General features: G+C 43.7%; 1 protein-coding gene across 2 annotated transcripts in view; it reads right to left on the minus strand.

The window, feature by feature from the left end:
* Nucleotides 1–549: 549 nt before the first annotated feature.
* The window catches only part of GOLGB1 (golgin B1), a 37,402-nt gene continuing 14,246 nt past the window's right edge, over nucleotides 550–23,705 (minus strand). For both annotated transcript variants that reach the window (XM_056510591.1, XM_056510585.1), the window contains exons 11-23: nucleotides 23,254–23,345; nucleotides 22,851–22,947; nucleotides 19,631–19,704; nucleotides 13,126–17,996; nucleotides 10,431–12,378; nucleotides 8,831–9,009; nucleotides 7,464–7,629; nucleotides 6,221–6,358; nucleotides 4,991–5,149; nucleotides 4,785–4,882; nucleotides 4,102–4,233; nucleotides 2,545–2,650; nucleotides 550–2,175 (exon numbers count right to left, since the gene is read on the minus strand). In XM_056510591.1, the coding sequence (XP_056366566.1) occupies nucleotides 2,041–2,175; nucleotides 2,545–2,650; nucleotides 4,102–4,233; nucleotides 4,785–4,882; nucleotides 4,991–5,149; nucleotides 6,221–6,358; nucleotides 7,464–7,629; nucleotides 8,831–9,009; nucleotides 10,431–12,378; nucleotides 13,126–17,996; nucleotides 19,631–19,704; nucleotides 22,851–22,947; nucleotides 23,254–23,345 (8,195 nt within the window). In that variant the 3' untranslated portion in view covers nucleotides 550–2,040. The remainder of the gene's footprint in view (nucleotides 2,176–2,544; nucleotides 2,651–4,101; nucleotides 4,234–4,784; nucleotides 4,883–4,990; nucleotides 5,150–6,220; nucleotides 6,359–7,463; nucleotides 7,630–8,830; nucleotides 9,010–10,430; nucleotides 12,379–13,125; nucleotides 17,997–19,630; nucleotides 19,705–22,850; nucleotides 22,948–23,253; nucleotides 23,346–23,705) is intronic.

Consider the following 23,705-nt stretch of genomic DNA (forward strand, 5'->3'; position numbering starts at 1 on the left):
GAAACATTATCTAGAGCCTTGCAACAACCCAATGCTGGCTCTTCTTCCAGCAGTGGTGGGGACCTGCAGTAGTGACTATGAACAAGGTTTTGGCTACAGAAAGTTGGGACAGTTTAACTGTCCCATCTGAATTATCAGCACGTTCCAGCTCACTGTTGCCAACTTCTGTATCTGTCCTGGGGTTACACAACTGTAACAGGGTGCAGTGTTCAGGCAAATGTGGAAAAGCAAACCCAAGTAGAGATGGTTTTACTGGAATTGCTTTCACAATGCATGCAATGGTTTGGGTTGGAAGGGACCTTAGAATCATTAGTTCCACACATCCCTGCCAGGAGACACTGCCTATTCAAGTGCTATTTCCTTATTTTGTCAGCTGAAAAAGGCTGAGCAAGAGGTGAGATAGGGAGAAAAGGTAATCACCTAGGCATTCACATTGTATAAACATCACAGGAGGCAGCTCACACAGAAACCTGCAGTCCCACACAAGGTGTGGTGATGCAGCAGCACTGCACCCTCCACTTGGACAGTTACATGACAACGTTACACAAATTCCATCTGAAAAATAAACTTTATTATACATACAGGAGCCCATACCCCAGGAAGCTATAGACAAACTATTTGGTCACTGCATTTGACATAGAGGAAGTTCACACTGATAATCATGGACAGTGCAGAAGAGGATTTATAGTGCCAGTGCTCTGGACCTGCCAGAGATCCAGCTGGTTTAGCTACCATGAAATCAATCCATCCTCAAGCAGGCTTTCTGCACTGGCTAGAGCAGCTTAGTTTACCAGCAATATCAAAAGAGCTACCTCTTTCCCATGGGAAAAATGTGACTGTTAATGCTCTAGTGAGAGGCAGATAGAATTCTCCTGGCCAGCACTCTGAATAAAACGACAACTCAGGATCTGACAGCAACTGGAACTTCCTTTGCATTCCACATTCTCCTTTTGGAAGAGGGCAGTCTCAAATTCAGGGGGTTTTTAGAAAACATATGGAAATACATCCATATTTCCATATATCTTAAAAGATCCAATCCATTTGCATAAATTGATTTGGGTCCAAACATGCTCCAACACCAGTAGCAGCTTTCTACACCAGAGATAGCAGGTTTCAGAACTGTGGCTGCTTCCTCAGCACAGGGGAGAGAGTTTATTTCTGGAGTTTCTGTATTTGCTTTGGGCCCACACAGCACATTATGGATCCCTTCAACACAGCCTGAGCAGGTTTGGTCTCGTGACAAGAATTTAGTGGATGAAAAGGCAGGAGCTGGGCTGCTCTAATTTCTAGAGGTAAGGCAGCACCTTCCACCATGAGAGGTGCACAGATGCTATAAACAGGAGGGCTTTTAACTTTAGAGCTAAAAAGTTTCATGTTCCCTATTCCTTTTAAATAACTAAATTACAGGCATTATTTTACAGGCTTGTCAGGGCAGACATATGACTGATTCTAAATGGAATGCTCATCAGGGCCAGATATACTAATTTTGGCCCCTCTTCAACAGGAGATGCAACTGAGCAGGAAACGTGATTTTAAGATTCACATTTCTTAAAGTGCCCATAACTTCCTTAGGATATGCATTTGAGACAGCTCTGAGCCATGGAGCAAATCTAAGGGGTGGAAGAAAGGGAAGACGATTCTTTTACAGCTCCTGCGTTCCCCCAACCCCACTCATGGATTCAGCCTAAGAAGGAGAAGACTGAGCAGTTTTAGAAGTGCTGAAGCACTGCAGCTACCCAAGAGTGTTTTTCTTATTCCTACTGCAGCACAGTGTCTATAATGAGTGGTACTACTTCCAGTACAGGAACAGATGCTGTCCTTGAGGCCTGCAGCACAGAAAATGAGCCACTCCTGTAGAAACACTGAGGGAAGGGCAGATCTCCTGGGAGCAGCCCCCAGCCCCAGCACTGACTCTGAGAGCAGCAGCAGGTGCTGGGAGCAGCTGCTGCTTTGGGAAAGCTGCAGCTGGACAAGCGCTGCCCTCCTGCCAGGTCCTCGGCACGCACAGGGCTGAGGCTCCAGAAGAGGCTGACTCTCCTGTCACAGGTGGCCTGTGAAGCACAGGAAGAGCAGGACATGGACAGCAAGCAGATAGGTGGCTGCTAGCAGGGGCAGGTGGGTCCTGGAGTGGAAGAGAGAGCGTAGCAGCCGTCGCAGCCCGAGAGCACTGCGAGTCTGGAAGAGAAAAGAGAGAGAGCAGTCACTGCCAGTGATGGCTGTGTCCCCAGCTGCCTTCAGCCACAGCTCTCCAGACCACAGAGATACGTCTGTTTAAGCTAAAGAGCTCAACCCTTCCCCAAATCATCCACTGTCAGATCCTAACACTAGGGCAATCCTCACAAAATATTCCCCTTTCCCTGCTCTCTGCAGGTTGTCCATGAACCAGCCCCCTCCAATTTTGTTCTGGCATGGCGAGAGCAGAAAAACTACACAGTCCCAAGTGATTTATGTGTGTCTACAGAGGAATTTAACTGCTGTAGGTTTACAGTTTCTCGAATCAGCTGGGGCTCACATAATTGACAGCTGTGAATGTTAAATTCTTACTCTGCTGGAATTATTATCCGTGGAGTCGATCAGCAAGGACTGCTCGTGACCTGGAGTCATATCAATGCTGGCACTTAAGGAAGATGCCCACTCACTTGACTGCAACCTGCCACAACAAACATGAAATTCAATTCAATTTCTTATTATGACGCCTTAAATCAACACTGCAATCAAGCTGAGGAAAGAAATACCTTCCATTTGTACAGGTGTCATGCCTTCTGAGCTCACACTGAACAAAAGAACAGGGTGACCCAACTAGCAGCAGTTCTTCCTTTCAAGTGAAATTTTACAGCATGACTTGAAAGAAGCCAGGGCACCTCTATGTTTTAAGTTCTGTGAAATTATTTTGGAAGCCAGCTCTTGGTGCAATTGTGCTGGTTCTTCCTGTTTTTTAGTGACAGAGGCAGCACATCCTGGGGCTACAGTTAATTATTGAGATCAGCTGCAGGAGGCTTTTATAGACTTCAGTGACAGAAGGAGACACAGTTGTCCAAACTATGTAGCAATTACTAGGGAATTTAATCCAGAATTCTTCCATACAGGCCATTATTTTTGGCTGAATCAGTGGGTGTGTCAGAAGAAAGGCACTGTTGTCATGTCAAAGACTCCACAAGTCTGTAACTCCAGTTATTTGGACTACCAGGAAATGCAGAGCACAAGTGCCTACAATCATGTCATGTGCTAAAACCCCCTCAACAGCCAATGAGGAGAATCAATAATTTTGAACCTGCTGCTCTCTGCATCCTAATCCCAACATCTAGTCCAGGCCAGCCACCTTTGCTCTGCTGACTCTCAGGGCATCTGTGCAGAGTCCTGTGCGTGCAGACCCCAGTGCTGGACATTGGGGACAGGCAGGAGAGGGGTCTAGGCCAAAGATAAGTCTGGGAAAGGTGGATGAAAGTCCTTTCTCCTAAGTGTTTAATAGTTTCTCAATAACCAAATTAATGAAGTTTATGTTAATTTGCAATACATGAAAAATGAGTGACATTGTTCAAGTCAAAGCTGTTTCATGCATGACAGACAGGTGCTTACTGAGGACACAAATCCCCTGGAAGCATGAGAACTCCTCTTCAGCCTGCACCCAATTCTCAGTGTCCAAATTATATTTTCCACTAGTTAATGTATCTTATTGAGAAAGCTGGCATCTAATTTCTAGACAGAATTTGTCTGAGTGTCTAATAATTTGTCTCATTCTATCTATCTACAATTGAAGGAACTGAATTTCCTGAACTCCAGAAAACACTTTTTTACAGTAAGGGTGATTAAGCAGCCCACTGTTGTCCAGGGAGCTTGTGAAGTCCTCCTCTTTGGAGATACTCACCAGCCACCTGGACATGGTCCTGGGCAACTGGGTCTAGGCTGAGCAGGGGCTGGGCCAGAGGGTCTTTGAGGCCCCTTCCAACCTCGACCTTTCTGTGATTCTGTGACAGACACGGTAGCTGTCTCTGTGCCCCCAGTGCCATTTGACAGAAGGATGTGAAGAAGTGCAAATGCAGAACAGAGCTAGAACCAGCACACTTCCACAGTGACAGTGTTTGCTTGCTCGAGCTGCCTCACCTGATGTGCTCCTGTGCTGCAGAAAGCGCCTCCTCTGCAGCCAGGCGACGCTCCCGCTCCTCCTCCAGCTGCTCCTCCAGGTACTTCATATCCTGCCTTGTGCTGCTATGTAACTGTTCTGTTTCAGACAACCTGTCAGAAAACAGCAAAGCACATGCCAAGAAAGGCCTAATTCATGGACTATTGGGTTTCTATTGTGTGTGTATTCACTGATGTGGTGTGTGAACAGACTCAAATTACCTCCCAGCTCACACTGAGCTGAGCTCACTGTCATCTTTACTACATTTAACTATTTGGAAAATATGAGAAAAGATAAATCTCTTGAAGCTTTTGTTTCATATCAGGAGGGAGTTCCTTGACTCAGTCACCATGACTCCACGTTCTTAAAATTATTTTGAAAAGGTATGAGGGTCATGTGCGAGATCTTAATTTCAGAAGGTTACAAGGAATCCTGTGCTACATCACTGCTGCTGCATGTTGTCCTTGGGTTTTTTTGAAGCACTATTCCAAAGAAATAACTAATGACAGCTAAGTTCATACAACAGTTCCTCCAAGTCCACAAGATCCTAGTGAGGGACTGATTTTTCCCAATATACTGGTACAGAGTAAAAGCAAAAGAAACTAGCCTCAAGGCCTCCATCAGCACCAACATCCCCAGCCCTGTTTTCTCAGACTTCCTTTACCTCAGCTGCAGCTCCTGCAGTTCAGGTGTGTAAGTGCCTCTCTGTGGTTCATTCTTCTCTTGGGGTGCTCCTGGAGCAGCATCTGTCACAAACAGCTCCTGAAAGAAGGCAGGCGTGTACTGCAGGCTGCATTGAATGCAGAGGACACACAGTCAGTACAGTGCTGAACAGCTTGCAGAGCTGTGTAGCAGGCCCAGCACCCTTACCACGCTCTTGTCTGCAGCCTGCAGCTCCTGGAGCTGCCTCTCCAGCACCAGGCAGCGGCTCAGCACCTCGCTGCAGTGCTGATGGCTCTCACAGCTGCTCCGGCCGCTCCCACGCAGCTGCAGGGAGAGGGCATTCTTCTCCTCAAAGACCTGAGATAGCTGAGAAGAGAACACAACTGGCAAGCTAAGAAATTGATTTTGTGAAAGCAAAATTGTTCTCTGTCTGACTGAGGGTAAGAATTCTCTTGAGAGCACATAACTGCCATGCTGCCCATCATTAATGTCTAAAGACCAGTGACAACCTCCAAGAGCAGCTTGTGGCAAAGGTTTCTGGAACAGGAGACTTAAAACATCAAAGAAATATACAGAATACTACATGTCCAAAATAAGATTTCTAAAGTGCTGATATTGACCTAAACCCTTCAGAAATACAATCAGTAAATTATGATTTTTGTTTTCACTTTCTCCTTGAACACAACTCCCTTTCTGAAGATGGATAACCATTTCAGTGTGGGAATTGACTGATTGTGATTCTACACTGAAATGCAGGAAGTGCTTCAAGCTGCCAGGCAGAAGTGAAGATGACAAGTTGCCTTCCCCAGAAGGGACTTCCTTCAGCAGCCCAAAAAGCAGGAGGCTAGAAAGGGCTCCCAACACTAGACATGGAACCTGTAAACAACTTTCTTCATATGCTCTCGCTCTCTGGTCCAGTCTTCATCTCCCCCAATCCAACTTCCTTCTCCTGTCCGCTCCTTCTGTGCTCTCTTCCCCCCTCTGCCCTTTCCTCACCTCTTTCTTTGCTCCCTTCTCCCTTTGGTCACCTGGGAGAAAGTGCAGTAAACTGCAGGGTCAGAAAAGCTGCTGATTCAGACCTGTCACTCAGCCTGGGTGGGATCTGTGTGGGGCCTGGGTATCCCTGTGTCCATACAGAACAGCTGTCCCACCCAGGCTGCTCTCCCCAGGGCGTGCCCCTCGCCAGCTGCTCACTGGGGGACAGCAGTGTGGGACATGGAGGGTGGGCTCTGGGGCTGGGCAAGCCCTGTGCAGCAAGGGAATCCAGTGCTCTGACTCTAACCCTGCTTTTTTGAGGGGTGCATTTCTGATTCCGTGTTACTTCATCAAATGCCCACAAGGACAGATTCATTCCTGCTTCCTGAGCCCCATTCCAGCCTAACCCTCCCCACATTCCTTGTCCCTGACTGCAAGCAAGTATAAGACATGGACCAGTACCTTGCTGTTTAGCTGCTGAATTCTGAGCTCTTTCTGGTGCAGTTCTTTCAGACTGTCATTTAGCTGGGCCTGGAGGTGTTTCATCTCTGTTTCTAGGCTTGAAAAGTCCCCTTTCTTCTGGGGAACTTCTGGGGAAATCTGCCAAGGAAAGAACAATAAAATATGTACCTCACATGTGGCAACTCATTCTTGTGCTAGTCCTCTCTTTTCAGCATTCCAAGGTCAAACCCAACATTATTCCTAGACCTGGAACTTGATCTGCTTGGGTGAAAGAGCAAATGAGGAATAAACAGAAATATCCTAAAAGCCATCTGAAAATATAAATGGTTAGGAAAGATCACCAAACTTGCACATATGATGGGTCTTGCTCAAAAGTTTTCTTAAAGCTGTTTACAACACAGGAAGAAAAAAAAAGGCACATGAATGAGAAAAGAAAAAAACAAACAAAAAACTTAAAGCAATGTCTACACTGCTCTAATCAACAAAGACCAGAAGGCCAGCACTGAAGAACCCTCCTGGAAAGCATCACAAGAACATTGTTCAAGCCTTTTCTTTGCATATATGCACGGGTATATCAAAGGGATAAAGGAGATTTGCTGCCCCCTCCACTGATATAAACCACTGGAACACTGCAGACACGGGTGGGAGAGCTCTCTCTTGGTGCTGAAGCATTGCACTGTGCATGCAGCCTCTCCCAGACAAACAAAATACCAAACGCATTCCAATCCACTTTTAGGACAGGGGCAGCAAGAGCAGGTGCAGTGCTCAAGCCTCAGTCTCTCTGGGCTTGAGCCAGGATTGTAGATCCCTGTTACAGTAAAAGCAGCAAGAAAAATTCAATAGAAAACTTAATTTTTAAGATGTGACATTAAAATGAGAATTAAGGCAGAACATCTTAGATTCAAAGACAGTGCAAGAGGGCAATTCTAAAACAGCCAGAAACACACCTGAGAAGTTCCATGCTGCTCCAAAGGACCCAAGGTACCTGGGAAGCCCTGTCTCTTTTACCCTCTTTCTGGAAACATTGGAAACCAAGAACTTAAAGAAGAGCACTTAAGGGTATGCCAAAATTTCTACAACGTTCAGTGATGCAAGTTAGACTGCTGGTGCTCTCTCTGGAGGCCCCACAGCCACATCCAATACTGCAGTCTGGAGTCAGGAGCTGGATACAGGCAACACACGCTCTTCTGGCTCAGCTCCAAGCTTCACATTTCCAGCAAAGAATCTGTATCTTCTCACTCACCTTGCTTTGGTGCTGTTCCTCTATGGTTTGAGACTTGCTGAAGGGCAGCTTCATTTCCTGTGTGATCCTTTGTAAATGGCTCAACTGCTTGTCCTTCTCTGCTATGGCCATCAGGTACTGCTCCTTCATGCTGTTGCTCTGCTTTTCCCAGGTGGTCTTCTCCTGTCTGCCCAGCATGAAACAAGGGAAATTACAAGGAAGTTACCAGTATCACTTATGATGTCCAGGTATCCAGCTAAGAATGAGCCAAGGGTCATTCAATCATCACCTCATGCTAGGCATGAAGTTTTATAACCATGCCAAGGCAAAACAACCCACTTAAGTACAGGAACCTTAAAAGCAGCTTTAAGGAAGTTTTCTGTGTTTGGTTGAACCCTTTGGATTGTTCCATGCTGTCCTAGGGCTGCTTTTTCACACTTTTTGAGTTCCTGGACATTGGTTTGATCTCACTGTACAGTTTTGTCAAGGAGGTCACTGGTACAGTCCCTACAATTTGTCTGCATGGTCACACGTGCACCAGACCCACAGTACTGATCCCACCACCCCAACCTGAGGCTATCACTCCATGTACAGTGTAAAAGCTACACAGGAAATAAACCTCCTGTTATTTTGCCAGGATAAATAAAATTTGTAAGATGCTTCAAACTTTACGAGATCCGAAGTGTTAATTTGAGGGTCAGATCGAGGGCAGGGGGAAGGGAGAGAACTACAAGTTTTTATATCACTCTGGACAAAGATAAGCCACAGACCTTTCCACACAGAAAATCCCATGCTTTTCATTCAAGCCTCAGGCATTCTTAAATGGATCTCTGAAATCTCCAAAAGCATTTCCCTCTGTTTTCAGAACAGAGCATATTGGTCTGACTAGTTTTAGTCCAGCTGGATGAGACATTTTACTAGACTTGAATGATAGAGTTTAAAAAAATCAAAAACTAGAAAACATAAAGCAAGTGAAATAAAGGATTAAACAGCTAAAAAAATTATTATGTTCTAAATGATGATATCAGTGGGGTAATAAAGGGTGTTCAGCAGCAGCCTGGAATGGAGAGTACTGTGATCATATACATAAGCTCCAATACAAGAAACAGCCTCAGCTTCCTTTCCAACAGATACTATTGACCATCACTGGAGGAAGGAAATAAAAACTGAAAGGTCACTGATCTATTTCCACAGGCACTGACCTCCAGGCTGCTGGGCTGCAGTTCTGAGGCAGCAGCTGGACAAGAGGAACGAGTGCCCTGCCCTGGCCAGGGCAGAGAGTCCCAGTGCCACCGGCACTGCCTCCCCTCTGCCCACAGCTGCCCTCTGAGAGGAACAAACACATCTGCAACCTCCCCGAGGCAGGGGCAGACAGACAGGCAGCTCACCTGAGCTGCTGGAGCTCCTGCTGGTACACAGCTCCTTCTTGCTCCAGCTGCTCCTGCAGACGAAGCTGCTTGTCTGCCTCTTGCTGCCACTGCTGCAGTTGTGCCTTTAGGCGAGAATTCTCAGCAGCTTCCACCCCGACCAGGATGTATTGCTGCTGCAGATTCTCCAGCTCTCTCACCTGGAATTGAGGAGAAACATCAGGGTGTGACAGCTGAGCAAGCATCAGGTTCATTACTTGGAACTGTTTAAGAGCATTTCTCACTGTGGTGTCTGGAGCTAAAAGAGGTCACATTCAGATGACAGAGGAACTAGAAACTGAATCATTAAATACAGCAGTGTACTAAAAACTGCTCAGAAAAAAACCTTCAGGAAATTCTATTGTTAATGAGGGCAGTGAGTTTTGAGCCCTCCCACAAAGATGTGAAATACATTAACAAAAAGACTCCAGGCTACAATAGTAATTATCTTATTCAGAAGAAAACTAAGTAACACAGTAGCTGGTTAAGCATAACTCCTGAAGTTAGTATTTACTGTAAACCAGAACACTGATAAGGAAAATCCTTTTGGCTTTCCAATTCCAGTCAGGCTGTAATTAGAAATAAGCTGCTGTTACACATGCACCACGGCAATTGTTTTTGAAGACAAGCAGACATGGCTGTCTCTGGAGACAAGACAGGGCTTAATGAGTGGCAGTGGGACAGAGCTGTCAAAGTCTGTCTTCTGTCCAGAACAAGAACTCTGGAACTTGCTGGGCTGCACTGTGCCAGAGACTGTACAAACACAGACACACCCAGTGTGCAGGCAAGGATGCCAAAAGGAATCTACAATGCCTTGTACCTGCCTTGACAATCAGCTGCCTAGAGGACGATGAAACTCATCAAGTTCAAGTCTCTTTTAGAAATCTAAGGCAAATCAGATAAGCTGACAGATGTGAACTAAGCAGGTTAACAGAGACCTTACTTCCATGATTTCATATTTTAAACCAAGCTAACAGAGAAACCACTCTGGGAAGTTAACAATGGAATCAAAGCCTCCATGTCAGAGAAATGAATATAGATGGCCCACACCAGATCACTGGGGTCTGATGAAGCATGCCCCAAATGCTAAGGTCATTGGGAGGCAACTCCATTACCTTTGAAAGGTCATGACGACCCAAGAAGTTCCTAAAGTCTGGAAGAAAGGAAATGTCATCCCTACCTACAAGAAGGGCAAGAAAGAAGAACTCTGCAGTCTGGACAGCCTCATCTCCATCCCTTGGAAAGAGAGGGAGTAACTAATTCTGAAAACCATTTCCAGATAGATGAAAAAACAGGTTGGCCAGAGAAGCCGTGGAATATTTACCAATGGAGATATTCAAAATTCAACAGGACATTGTACAGAGCAACCCATTCCAGCTAACCTTGTTTGTGCAGGGGGGCTGGACTACAAGATCTCTAGAAGATCTCCAGAAGACCCTTTGAATCTCAACTATTCTTTGATTTTATGAAGACAATGATTTATTCATCACATTGCAATTACCAGATCTAAGTGTGCTGAATTTTAAGACTTGGAGATCCAAACCTCCTGTGGTGCTTTAAGTAAGAGAGAACATGGACTTACTACTCTGTCTCTGTCACTCTGCAAGGAGGCCAGTGCCTTCTTCAGACTCTGTACTTCTGAAGAAGTGGAAATGCTTCCTCCTGCTTGTTGTTTCACTTCTTCAGTCTTACGTGCTTTGTCCAATTCATTCAGCAGACGGTCTCGGTCATTCTGCAGGCTTGCCATAGCCTTGGAGAAAGATTTGACTTGGTTGGAAGAGCCTTCCAATTCCAGAGACAAGCGGAGAAGCTCATCATCTTTAGCTCTGAGCTGCAGATTAAGTTTCTCAATCTGGGCCAGGAGACCTCTTTCATCAATAGCCTTCTGCAGTTCCATTAGCTCAGACCTCACTGTATCTCGGTCCCTGGCAGTGGAACGTTGCTCCTCCTGCAGCTGAGCCACCTGTTCCTGAAGATTCTGCACTAGGCTCTTTTGTTCCTCTAAGTCTGCAGAGTATTTCTGTTTCAAAACGTGAAGCTCTTCGTTGGCCTGGTCTCGGCTGTCCTGAAGAGAGCTCATGGACCTCCCAAAAGACTGAATTTGAGCTCGGAGATCTTTGTTTTCATCTGTGACTGCAAGCAACTTCTGTTCCATTTCCATCAAGTCCCGTGCCAGCTCTGCAACCCTCTCCTCTGCTGTCTCGGTCTCGTTCCTCATTATCCCTGCATCATGATGCAGGTGCTTCAGCTCCTTACGAAGCCTGTCCTCAACCTCTCCCACTCTCTTGGCTGCATCCCTCTGAACACATTCCAGCTCCCCCTCAAGTTCTGCTGCTCTTCTCCGGGAGAGGGAAAGCTCGTGACTCAGTTCTTGTACCTCCTTCTCTCGAGCCTTCAGCTCTGCCTGGCACTGCACAATGGGACTCCCCTGACGCAGTGCTGCCATCTCACCCTGCACCCGGGACAGAGAGGACATGAGAGTTTCAATCTCCTGAGACATACTGACTTTATCCTCCCTTAAGGTTTCCATGCACTTCCTGAGATCATCCTGAGCACGCTCAGACTCTTCCAGCTGGGTTTCTATGGTTGCCTTCTCCTTTTCCAGAGTCTGGATCCGCTGAAGCTGTATTTTGAGAAGTTCCTTCTGTTGTGAGTCCTTTATTGAAATCACTTGGTTAAGGTCTTCTCTGTACCGCACCAACTCCGCCTTCAGCTTGGCATTCTCAGAGTTGAGGTCATCCATCTGGCTATGGAGACTTCTCATTTCTTCCTTGAGCTTGTTGTTTTCAGCAGCAGCCTCTTGAATGAGCTGGTCTTTTTCCACGATGATACCGAGATGGCGTTCCTCAAGCTGCTGGTAGTCCCTCAGGACGCGGTCTCGGTCGTCCTGCAGAGATGACATGGACCTGGTGAAGGACTCCAGCTGTGCCTTCTGCTGCTTACTTTCTTCTCTGCTTACCTTCATCTTTTCAGTGAGATTACTGAGTTTGTCAAGAAATTTGTTCTTTTCATTTTCCAGGGCTTTTTTATCTTCTTCCTCCTTACTCAGCCTACACTCCAACTCCTTCACCTCTTCAGAATGTTGCTGCTGTAACTCAGCTAGAGCAGCCACCACTGCTTCTTCTTTGGCAGACAGCAAACTCATGATCTTCTGATCTTTGGCACTGGTTTCTTCATGCAGCTTATTTGTCAGGTCCTTGGAAGCCCGCAGATCAGCCTCAAGCTGTTCACAGTTGAGTTTAAAATTCTGGATACTGGTCTCTTGTTGCTTGACCACAGTACCCAGGTCTTCCCTGGCCAGCTCACATTTGGTAAAGGAATTCTGTAAGTCAGCAAGCTGGTCTCTCAGGCTGTTGATTTCTGACTGCAGTTCCTGCTGTTCATTCTGGGACTTGCTATACAGTTCCCGAGACCCCTCAAGCTGAGTTAAAAGCTCTTTTTTTTCCTCCTGCAAAATTTCACATGTCTTTTGATGATGCTGAATCTCCTTCCTGCAGTCAGCCTCCCAGTCTTTCTTGTTGCATTCCAGCCTGAAAACAGAAGAAATTAAGTTGGTCAAAAATCCATAAAGTATCTCAGTATCTAAACTAGCACTAATGCTGTTCTTATACTAATTTAGAAAAGCTACAGAATTTGTTTTACTTAAAGAAAGCAAGTTGGCAATATCTCTCAATTTAAAACTCAAAATATCTTTTTAAGTTCTTACTGTGCTACTGCCTGAAAGGGGTGGTGCCAGGGTAATATATTCTTAAAAATTTGTTCGTGTCCATACTGAAAAAAATGGAGGCACTTAAATACTGAATGTTATCATTTCCTCGTCATTACATTACTCCTTTCATCATTGTAGCCCCACAATGAAACTGCTGTTCTGATACCTTTGATGTCCATTTTATGCTTCAGCGTGCAAAGAAAGATACAGCTAATAAACTTTATGAAACAATTTTACTCATGTAAGAATGGTTTGGTTTTGAATTTTGGAAATGCACAGATGTATATACATTTTGATAGGTTTCCATAGCTTCACCTTCCCCTTAAAATCTATTTTGGGATTAAACTGGAATTATGTATCCCAATTCCCTCTTGACTTCTCAGTGCAAAAGAAACTCTTTAATTAGAGACTCTGGATAGTAATCAGATAGTGAGTGCTCCTCACAGAGAACAGATTTAACACAGGTATCCTAACAAGGAGGACTGTTCTAGAGTGAACACCCTGTGTCCTTGTGCAGACAACACAGTAATCTTTGCCTGGTAAACCTCCCCTGACACAGCTTATTTACCTGGATATATGAGTCTGGAGCTCTTCCACACGCATGGTCATGTGTGTAATCTGGTCCTTCAGCACAACACAAGCTTCCTCTTTTGAACGTATTTCTTCTTCCTTCTTTTGAATAGTTTCAGTGAATCTCTTCTCCCATGTTTTTGATTCATCTATCACCCTATCCCTATCATCCTGAAGGGAAGACATGCTCCTGGTGAAGGCTGCAAGCTGGGCTAGTGTTTTGTTTAGACTGCCTTCCAGTTGCTTGGCTTCTTGATCCTTTGTCTTCAAGGAGTCTTGCAGATCACCAAGTGTTATTTCCATAAGGTCCTTCTCCCTCTGCAAAGTTGCTAGCTTTTCTTCCATGTTTTTTATTTCCTTTGAGTGCTTGTCTTTTTCCTGTTCCAGTCTTCTCTCAAAGTCCTCATCCTTCTTCTTCATTTGAGTTTTCATTTTCTCTTTGTTTGCTTGCAACTCTTCTTTCACTTTGATACTCTCAGCTAGAACCCTTGCTGCCTCACTCTGAGTGTCATCCAACACCACCCTGCAGAGAGCAAGCTCTACCTCTTTCTGAGTCTCACTCTGCAGAAATTCCAGAGCTTTAACAGTTCTTTCTAAACTACTGTTCTTTTCCTGGCTTTTAATACAGTCCTTCTGCAGCTGCTTAATCTCCTGCTGTTTCTGTTTCAGCAGTTCTTGAAGCTCCTTTATATGTGTGCTGCTTTCTCCTCTCCAATTGTATTTTAGCTTTTCTACAAACTCCTTTTGCTTTTCTGAACTTGCTTTGCTTTTCTCCTTTGCCATCTGACTTTTCTCCTCCTCCAGATCATGCATCATTTTCTGCAAACTCTGAAGCTCATGTTTCAGTTGAACATTTTTGATTTGGAAGTCTGTTGCATCTTGCTGATAGTTTCCAATACTTCCATTAAGTTCTGCCAGCTGATTCATGAGCCTTTCTTCCAAGTCATCCTTTTCAGCTTCTAGAGCATCCTTCAGTGCTGTCATTCTGACCAGGTCATCTTCAGCTTTTTGGACCGTTTGCTCCATCTTTGCTACTGTAGCCTGCAGATCGTTTAATTCATGGACTTTCTCTTCCATTTGGTGCTCTAAAGCCCTTTTCTCATCTGCTAAGGTCTCAACACACCTCTGGATGTCACCCAGCTGTTCCTCTGAAGCCCTTCTGTTATCTTCCAGCTCCATGATTCGCTTGGTGAGCTCAGCTATTTGCTGTCTGTAGATACCAGGATCCTCACAAGGTCTATCACTTCCAAATGCCTCTTGCTGCAGCTCTGCAGCAGGAGGCTCAGGTCTAAAAGTTATGTCCACTTGATTTTCAGACCTTTCCACTGGTGATGGTGTGACAACTGCCTCATTAGTTTCTTCCCCCATTGTCTGCTGAGCAACATACTTGTCTACAAGTTCTCTGCTTTCCTTCAGCTTAGATTCTGTTAACTGCAAAAGGCTCTTCAAGTCCACGATCTCTTGATTAAGAGTTTCCTTTTCAGCCATTACTGTCTCAAGCTGAGTAGAAAGAGACTGGCACTCCCTCCTAGAGCACTCCAGATCTTCTTTCAGGCTAGTGTTTGTAAAGCTGTCTCCAGTCCTATGTAGCTCTCCATCGCTGAAATGCATGTCTGCTCTAAGCTTCTCATTCTCCTCCTCTAGTTCCAGGATCTTTTGTTGCTTTGATTTTGCAAATTTCCTCATTTTCTCCTTCATTTCATCAATTTCTTGTCCAGCTTCCTGTAGCTGCTTATCTGTTTCCTCTTTTTTTGCTTCTGCCCTTTTTAGCTGAATGCAAATTTCCTGCTTTTCCTGCCTAACAGTTTCCAACACACGCTGAATTCGCTCAGCCTCATTACTCACATTCTCATATGACTGAAGCAGAGTTTCATATTCTCCCTGAAGCTCCTTGTATTTCTCCTGCCACTCAGAACTCTCAGTGGCTTGAAAGCTCTTCAATGATTCCACCTCCTTCTCCAGCTTCTCCTTCTCTAGAACAACTCTGTCCAGAGTAAGTGTAAGGTTTTTAGAGCATCCATCAAGATTCTGATTTTCTCTAAGTAGTTTATTAATTTCTGCAGTAAGTTCTTCTCGCTCTCCAGTGAGGCACGCTAACTTTTCTGTTAAGGTGTCTGTTTCTTTAACATGGCCACATATCTGGCTTTCCATATTTGTCAGCTTGACAGAAAGATTGTCAATAGTAATTTTAGCATTAGCCAGCTCTTCTTTTAGAGATTTGCTCTCCTTCAGTGCCTCTTTTCTAGAAATAAGTGCAGCTTGCAACTTTCTCTGCATTTGATTCTTCTGTTTAGCTGCTTCTGCATTGTCGTCTTGCTTCTCCTGAATTTCAAGCATCTCTGTTTGCAGTCGCTTGCTTTGTTCCTCATGCGCCTGAGCCTGAGCTTCCAACTGACTACACAGTCTTTTGACTGAGTTCTCCTTTTCCAGCAATTGTGCCTGCACATTATTGAGAGCATCGTTTTTCTCCTTTAACTGCTGGTTGAGAAATTCCATTTCTTCATCCTTTTGATGCACAAGGATTTTCAAGTCTTCCAGACCGGCCACTCCAGAAATGTTTCTCTGACTCTCCTCCAATTCTGTCTGAAGACTTGCTACCTTAACTTCAGCTTGGTCAGAGGTTCTCTTTAGTCCTTCTATCTCTGCAAACAACTGTGCTATGTGCTGTTGCAAATCAAAGATTAATTCTGATTTGTGAGCAAGTTCCCTTTGCATATGGCTGATGTTACATTCCAATTTCTCTTTCTCAGTCTGCAATTTGTCAAGGTTTTTTTTCAACTCCTCCTCAGAAACATCTGCAACTTGTACAAGCTTGTTGTTTGTTGTATCTTCTGGTTCCATGCATGAAGAATCCGACATACCTTGACTCCCAAAACCACTCTCTGCTGATCCTTTCTGTTCCTGGAGTTGTCTGAGCTGAGCCTGGATGCTGTCCTTCTCTTTGCTTTGCTGATCAAATTGTTCTTGCAGGATATTGTAATAATCTTTCTGCTGTTTCAGTTGCTCTCTGTGATGCCTGTCTTTTTCTTGAGCCTTTTTTATAGTGTCTTTGCGTGATACCAGAGCTTCTTGAAGTTTTTTTTGAAGTTGTTCTTTTTCTTGTTCAAGAACTGAAATCCTTTCTTCAAGAGCAGACTTTTGTTTTTCTTCCAGATTTGTATCTGCTGAACAGTGTTTTTCATTTTCTGCATCACCTTCTGGGCTTTCATTGTTTTCAGTTACTTTGTCAGGATGCTCCATGATTTCATCTATAATTGAAACAGTGTTTGCTTTACCTTGCAAGCTTTGCCTCAGTTCCTCAATCACTGCCTGCAGTCGTGCTTCAGTAGTTTCTTTATCCTTCCGGATGCTCTGCAGCTCAGATTCCTTTTCAGAAAGCAGCTGAATTAGATACTCCTCACTGGGCTGCTTTTCAACACTCATTTCTTTGCTGATCATGCTTCTCGTGTTTTCTTCCCCTGCAGCTGCTGGAGCCTCTGAGGTCTCTGATTTTTGTTCTCTGCTCAGTTGTTCCAATTCATTCTCCAATCTGGTTACCTTCTTCACAAGCTCCTTCCTGTTCACAAGCGCTGCTTGCAGCTTCCGTTTCACTTGCTCATTTTCTTTTCTCAGAAGTTCAACTTGATTTACTAATTCCTCTTTTTCTTTACTCACTGCTTCACTCTCATTCTGCTGCTCAGATGCCCCACATTTCAGACATGTATCTTTTGCTCCTATGTTCTGTTCTTTTTCTTCCTGGGCTTTTAATAACAGACTTGTCTGCTCCTTAAGACTCTTCAGCTCATTTCCTAGAGAAAATTTCTCTTCATTCAGCAGGACCATTTTCTCAGACATGCTGACACTGATCTCTGCCATCTGTTGGTCCTTTTCCAGCAAGGCTTGTTGCAGGCTCTCTATAGACCTGGTGTGCTCAGCAACAAGCTGTTCTAGGCTTGCTGCTTCGTGTCCCTTTAAGGCTAACCTGTGGGAAAGCTCTTCCATCTCTGCTGTATTCTTCCTCAAAAGTTGTCCTAGATCAAGTACTTCACATTCCTTTGTCTCAACCTGGCCTCTCAGATCCTTCAGTTGCATGTCCTGGTCAGAAAGCTGAAGTTGTGCTTCATCCAAGTCCTTTTGTAAAGCTTCAATTTTTATATCCTTGGATTTAAACTCATTTTTAAGGCTCTGGATTTGCTCTCTTAGAAGACTGCTTTGACTGTCTGACAGCCTCTGCTTTTCTGAAAGAGCTAGTTCTTCCTCCAGTTGCTTCACTTGCTCCTTCAGTTCTGTTATGGTAGAAAGTTCTTTCGCCTGACACAAGAGCTGATCTTGTTCTTCAGTCAAAACACAAAATGTACTGTCAGGATCCTCTCCTTTTTTTCTGTATTCCTCAGCCAACTGGTTTAGCCTATTTATTTCTGCACATTTTTCTCCTAGTTCTTTCCTAAAGGATTCTTCTGATTTCTGCAGAATTATTTGCAGTTCTGTAATTTGGTTTTGCAACTTTATTAGCTCTTCAGCTTGAGAGGTGCCAGGACTTCCCTGAGGCTCTTCTTGGAGACTGATTCCATTTTCCTGAAGAAAGGCAATTTGTTGCATTTCTGCTTCTCCCAGTAATGGGACACTCTGTGTATCTGAAGCCTTCTGCTCTTCCCTCTCCAGACACTCTATCTGTGAATTCTCTTCCGTTTGACTGCCTACAGAAGTTTGGCCACTGGGGTCCTTGAGCTGGCTTTTCAGAAAAGTTATTTCTTCTTGGGCTTCTTTCAGTTCCAGCAGCAAAACTGACAGCTCTTTCTGTTTCTCTGCAGCAATATATTCTAAAATTCCAGGTGGACAACTTTCCTCAGTGAACTGCTTGCTTCCATTGGTAAAGCCATCTGTTCTTGCCTGGAAGAAAATAGCAGGTACCATTTTTCCTTTGAATCTTGTGAAAGGGCCAGCTCTCTTAGCTGTCTACTGCTCTGCCAAGCTCTAAGTAAAACCTATCAGTCCCAAGTTTGGACACAACTCTGAACCATAATGAAATAAATAAACAAGCAAATAAATAAATAAATAATGAAAAAGAGATGTTGATGTTAAGCAATAGACTAAGACATATCTTAGCAGATTAAGATATCAATGATGCAATGATATAAATAACTTCCTTCCCACCTTGAGATGATTTCCATCTTCACTACCTCAAAGGGAGTAAGTACAGTACCACAACCTTTCACTGACCACCCGAGCAGAGAAGGTGATAAGTCACAGGTCTGTCAGTCTGTGCCTCACTGCTCCAGCAGATAAAGAACCTGGAGTCTTCCCAATACAGTCATGCTAGGCTCTACCACACAAACAAATCAACAACCTCACAAGAGCCTTTTAACTGCTAGATGCCTTAACCTGGGTATGGGTAACTACTTTACTTGACCTAAAGCCATGGGTCAGGTGCACAAATGGTAGGAATAGCTGTCCAAGTGTGAAAACTTAGATATGAGCTATTTAGCTGGACTTTTTATAATGAAGACAATTGAAATGGACAGCTCCAGGGTTGTTTTCACTGACCCATTTTCAACATTCACCATATGCTAAAGAACCTGTTTTTTCCACCGTCTCTAAAGAGGCAGTAGAAAACAGTTAAAATGCTTATATCTGCCCTTGAAAAGACTACATGTGTGGGTGTGTGTGTATTCTCACTGATCTACCAGCCCACAGCTTGCAGGCAGCAGTTAAGCAAGATGAATGACTCAAAATGTTTCTCTGGTTCCATGTATCAACTTCTATCTTAAAACTTCCACAGTAATATATAAACTGTCTTATACAGAGGAATGTATTAGATAAAACACAGCATTAATCTTTCCCCTGTGGACAGGACGGGCCAGCAGAGCAGGCTGCAAAGAGCCAGACCTTGCTCTAAGCTAGCAATCAGTTCCACAGCAAATCCTCAGTACAGAGACACAGAGGCTGCCATCTCCCTCCCCAGGCTGAGCATAAAGCCAAGCAGCAGGCTCCTACTCATGCCTTCTTCCCAGCAGCAGCCTGACTGCAGCTCCAGCTGCAGCTGGGCACGGTGCAGCAGCACAGGGAAGGACAGTGCCCACCTGTCTCCCACTCCAGGAGCACACAGCTCCCCCAGTCTGGCAGCCAGGTGCCCGTCAGGGCAGTGGGAATGGACAGGGCTGCTTTGAAAAGTATCTTCACAATGACAGCTGAGCCTTTGGAATTTGATTTTCAGAGACCTATCTCAGATTAGCCCATAGTTTTCCTGAAAAACTAACTCACAACAGGCAGAAAATAGCATAAATGTGGATTGGGTGAATGAAGGACACAAGAAATCCACATAGCTGGCAAAGGGAAACATAGTCTGTTACGAACACACAGTGCAAGCTGTATTTGGAATCTATTTCTATCCTTCACCATTAATCCAGTTAATTATAACCTTCCAAAGAGGATTGGTAAAAAAGACCATGACAGCTTAGCTGTTTCAAGGCCAGTCCTTGACCTATTTTAGTTTTAGCAGCTTATTTCAGCTGCCTAATCATTACCTGTTCTGCATCTTCTGTGAGCATCACAGCTTCCTGCTGAGATTCCTGGAGAACAGGTTGCAAATGTGGTATTTCTGAAACATTCAAACACAAAAAAATTCTTTGAAACTTAAGATTTTGCTTTAGACAGCAACAGGATATTGTTCCAGGAGCTTTCGAGAAAGGACACGTGGCTGTTGATAACACTTATGTAGTGGAGTGAACAGTTAATAACACTGTTGTGGGATAATGTGGGTTTGGTTTGTTTTTAGAGGCAACCACACGATCAACATGCTGTTTTAAGCAGCTTTTAGAAAAGAACAATTGTTGTCATACAGACATACTGAAAGACAAGTAATAGAGATTCAAGTTTTAAGAAACATTTCTATAAAGGAAAGAAAGGACTATTGTAGCAAAATGTTTCAAATTTCATTTGGAAAAAATAAAGTGAGAAATTGTTATAAATGTACAAGAAAAATAAAACCTGTAATTCATCTCAGTTCTAATTAAGGTGATGCCTGATTAGGTGATGCCTCAGCTTTTTAATAAAAGAGCCAATAAAGCAATGAATACTGTGTCTTCCCCAGAAATAACAACTTGGAAGCATTAAAAAGGCCCCATTTTTGTGAACACATTAACTAGCAATGAGGGTATGAAAAATATGTTGATATATATGCAAAATAAAACTCAGAACCAAGTTAAACAGTTTTCTTAAGGGTACGAATTTTCTATACTTTCCACTTCTGAGCATGCAGAGAAGACACACATACCATCAACATACAGTACATGGTTTTCTTCTGAACTCCTTTTAACACTTTTCTACATACAATTGATTATTCAAAACTGTATTTGCTAAGAATTATGGAAACTGAGGAAGCTCAAATGAATGTTTTGTGAATTTTAACAACTGGAAGAGAGCTGTGTTTTCTGTGATAACGGCCTTCCCTTTTTGATTCATACTATACTGTAGTCTTTCCACCAACTAACTATGGAAAGCCTCATACAATGTTCCCTCATGTGGCAGGAGAGACACCTTCAATCACTCAGAGCTGTCTCAAGAAAAACTCAGGGAATCCATAAGGATGTAAAGAGAGTTACAGATATTCTGGTCTAAGGCACTGCTAAACCCATGGAAATGAAGACTGTGCAAGGATTTAAAGAATCTTTATATTTCAAACAACCACAGCTTGAAATTTGAAGGCATTTGTTTCTGATGCTTGAAAAGCACCAGAAATTGCAAACTACAAGGTAACTATAAATCCTTATTTCATTCTATCCAAGTTAGGAATGGATTACAGTGGACAGTTTTAGGCATCCCACTTTAATTGACTGACAAATTCACAGCGTAAAAAGGAGTAACAAAATATTTAGAACCTATACAGCAGACTTAAAATATGATGATTTTTTTATGTTTCATTTAATATTTTGGTTTTTAAAAAGTTTTTAAAAAGAAATTACATCTTCCAGTGTTTAAGATCCAAAAGAGGTCAGTAATCAAGTGTTCAACACAGCCACTGGAAATAGAATTACAACAACAGCAAAACTTGTTGTTTACTTGTTTTGAAGTAAACATGCACCTAAACATGCACTGGGAAAGATGTTTTAAGTAACATGATAGTGAAACTCTGAGTCACTGCATTCTTCAGGTAGAATTCCTTTCAGTAGAGGGTGGAGCTGCTTTTTAAAAAGCTGATTAAAGTTTCCAGGTGCATTTTGGATGCACTCCGTTGTAGCTTGGGGCATGATATCAGACTGAAAGCTGGATTTCAGTAAGGCCTTTGATCTGGTCTCTCCAACACCCCTGGAACTAAATTGCTGAGATATGGGTTTGGCAGGTGGGGCAAGGAACTGGCTGTGTGCAAAGAGCTGAGTCAAAGGCTCAACATGCAAGTGGGAACCAGGTCCTGCAGAAGCCCATACTGGGACCAGTACCACTGAGTGTGCTGACAGCTGGGAGGAGCACACCCACGGCACACGGGTGGGTGACACCAGGCTGAGCAGCTGGCTTTGTGGGGATGCCATCCCCAGAGGCACAAGGAGGAATGCAGCCACATGGCCCTCGTGCAGAGCAAGGGTTAACAAGGCCAAGTGCAAGGCCCTGCACCTGGGCTGTGGCAATCCCCAGTATCAGCACAGACTGTGGAGTGAGTGGATTGAAAACAGGCTACAGAGGAGGACTTTGGGACTCTGGGGAACTGAAAACTGGACAGGAGCTGGCAATGTGTGCCAATCAAGCCAATCATATCCTGGGCTGCACCAAAACAGTGTGGGCAGCAGGCTGAGGGAGAAATTCTCACCCTCTTCTCTGTTGTTGTGAGACCCCACTCAGAGCACTGTGTCCAGTTCTGGGGTTCCCCTGTACAAGTCAGATGTGGATGGGCTAGAGGGAGTCCACAAGAAACCACAAAAACTATCAGAGGGCTGAAATCTATCATCTCCCATGAAGAAAGGCTGAGAGACTTGTGGTTGTTGAGCCTGGAGAAGAAAAGCTTCAGAGAGGCCTTACTGCAGCCTTTCAAGAGGCTGCTTCTCTCTGGATTGCCTGGAGAAGCTGCCAGCTGCCCCATCACTGGACATGCTCAAGGTCAAGCTGGATGGGGCTCTGAGCAATGTGACCTGGTGAAGGATGTCCCTGCTCAGGGCAGGGGGAAAGGACCAGATGATCTTTATGAGCTCCTTCCAACCAAAACCACGCCGTGATTCTAAACAATGCCTTAAAGTTCATTAAAGACCTACATCTCTGAGATCTTGGAACAAAAAAAGGGAAAGATGATGTTCTAGGGCTGTAGGAATCCTGTTTATTGGTTTTATTCCGTCACCAGGATTCTTACAAAGAGGTTCTATCTTGGAATGACAGGAACCAAACAAATCTATTTCTCAAAAATCGAGACAGCCCTACTGTTATAGTGCACCACACCCTAAAGCAAACACATGAAGAAATCCATTGTTTAACAGTATAATTGTGATAGAGCTGTGATATTGCTGCTACCAGTCTACATGGCCAGACATGCAAAATCAATGCAATTGTCTGGGGTTCTTCAGATGTGGCATATATATGTGTCCCTTACTGTTTCAGCAAAAGCTATCAAAAATACACCCCCAGAAGAACCACCTGCAGACTGTCATCATTTTGTAGTGGGGAAAGCTACCACTCCAGCTATATCTTATTTTGTAGAAAGTAATTCTAGAACAATTCTTAAGTATATTAAGAATATTAAAATAGGTAAGGTAATCATACAACCTTCTGTCTTCTGTCTTTCCAAGTTTTCTGTGGGTAGGAATGAAGTCTCATTCTGGTCTTCCTGATCTACTATTTTTTCCTGTGAAGTTGATTCATCCTGTTTAAACAGGATGGAGGGGAGAAAGATAAACGTTAATGCCATTTATAAATACATATTAGTCTTTGATCATTTGGTTAACTTAAAAAAAAGAAAAAATCCATTGGCAACTTTTAAATTACTCAAATTGACTTCTACTTTTTTCCAGGCTTCTGTAGTAATAACATGCCTATCCATCAGCTGAGAGAACTAACAAAAGTCTCTCTCAAGCAATGCATGATAAAAAAAGAATTCTAGACATTTAATTTGGCTTCAGTTCCTAAATATACCAGAAAAATTAATGAGAATCATTTAAAAATATCAAACCTGCTGCTCCAGTTCAGAAAGCTGCGCTTGTGGCTGGGACTTCAGCTCATCCTTACAGCAGACAACTTCTTCAGGTTTCTGTAGAAGTTCATCTGACAGAGGGGAAAAAGGGGAGTCAAGGTCTGTTCTTATCTTTTTTGCCAAACTACATCCATTTTACACACATGCAAAACAGTTCATGAAATCCCTTATCTCTTAGTCACTGCATCAGCTTTGGGCCATAAAGAAGCTGGAAGAAAATCAATTTGAAATAAGAGCTTGAGGCAAGATCAATGTCATTATTTCTAACATAGGTCTATGAAGAAAATGGTAGTTTGCATTTCTTGGTTGTTTTACTAATAATTTAATTAGAAATTCAGATTGAAGAATGTGGCACATCTAAAAAGGATTTACATAAGTTGATGGAAAAAATCCAACAAATCAATAAAATCAACTAAAAAATACATCCAGCT

Source organism: Oenanthe melanoleuca, chromosome 1A (assembly GCF_029582105.1).
Source record: "Oenanthe melanoleuca isolate GR-GAL-2019-014 chromosome 1A, OMel1.0, whole genome shotgun sequence".
Taxonomy (NCBI): Eukaryota; Metazoa; Chordata; class Aves; order Passeriformes; family Muscicapidae; genus Oenanthe; species Oenanthe melanoleuca.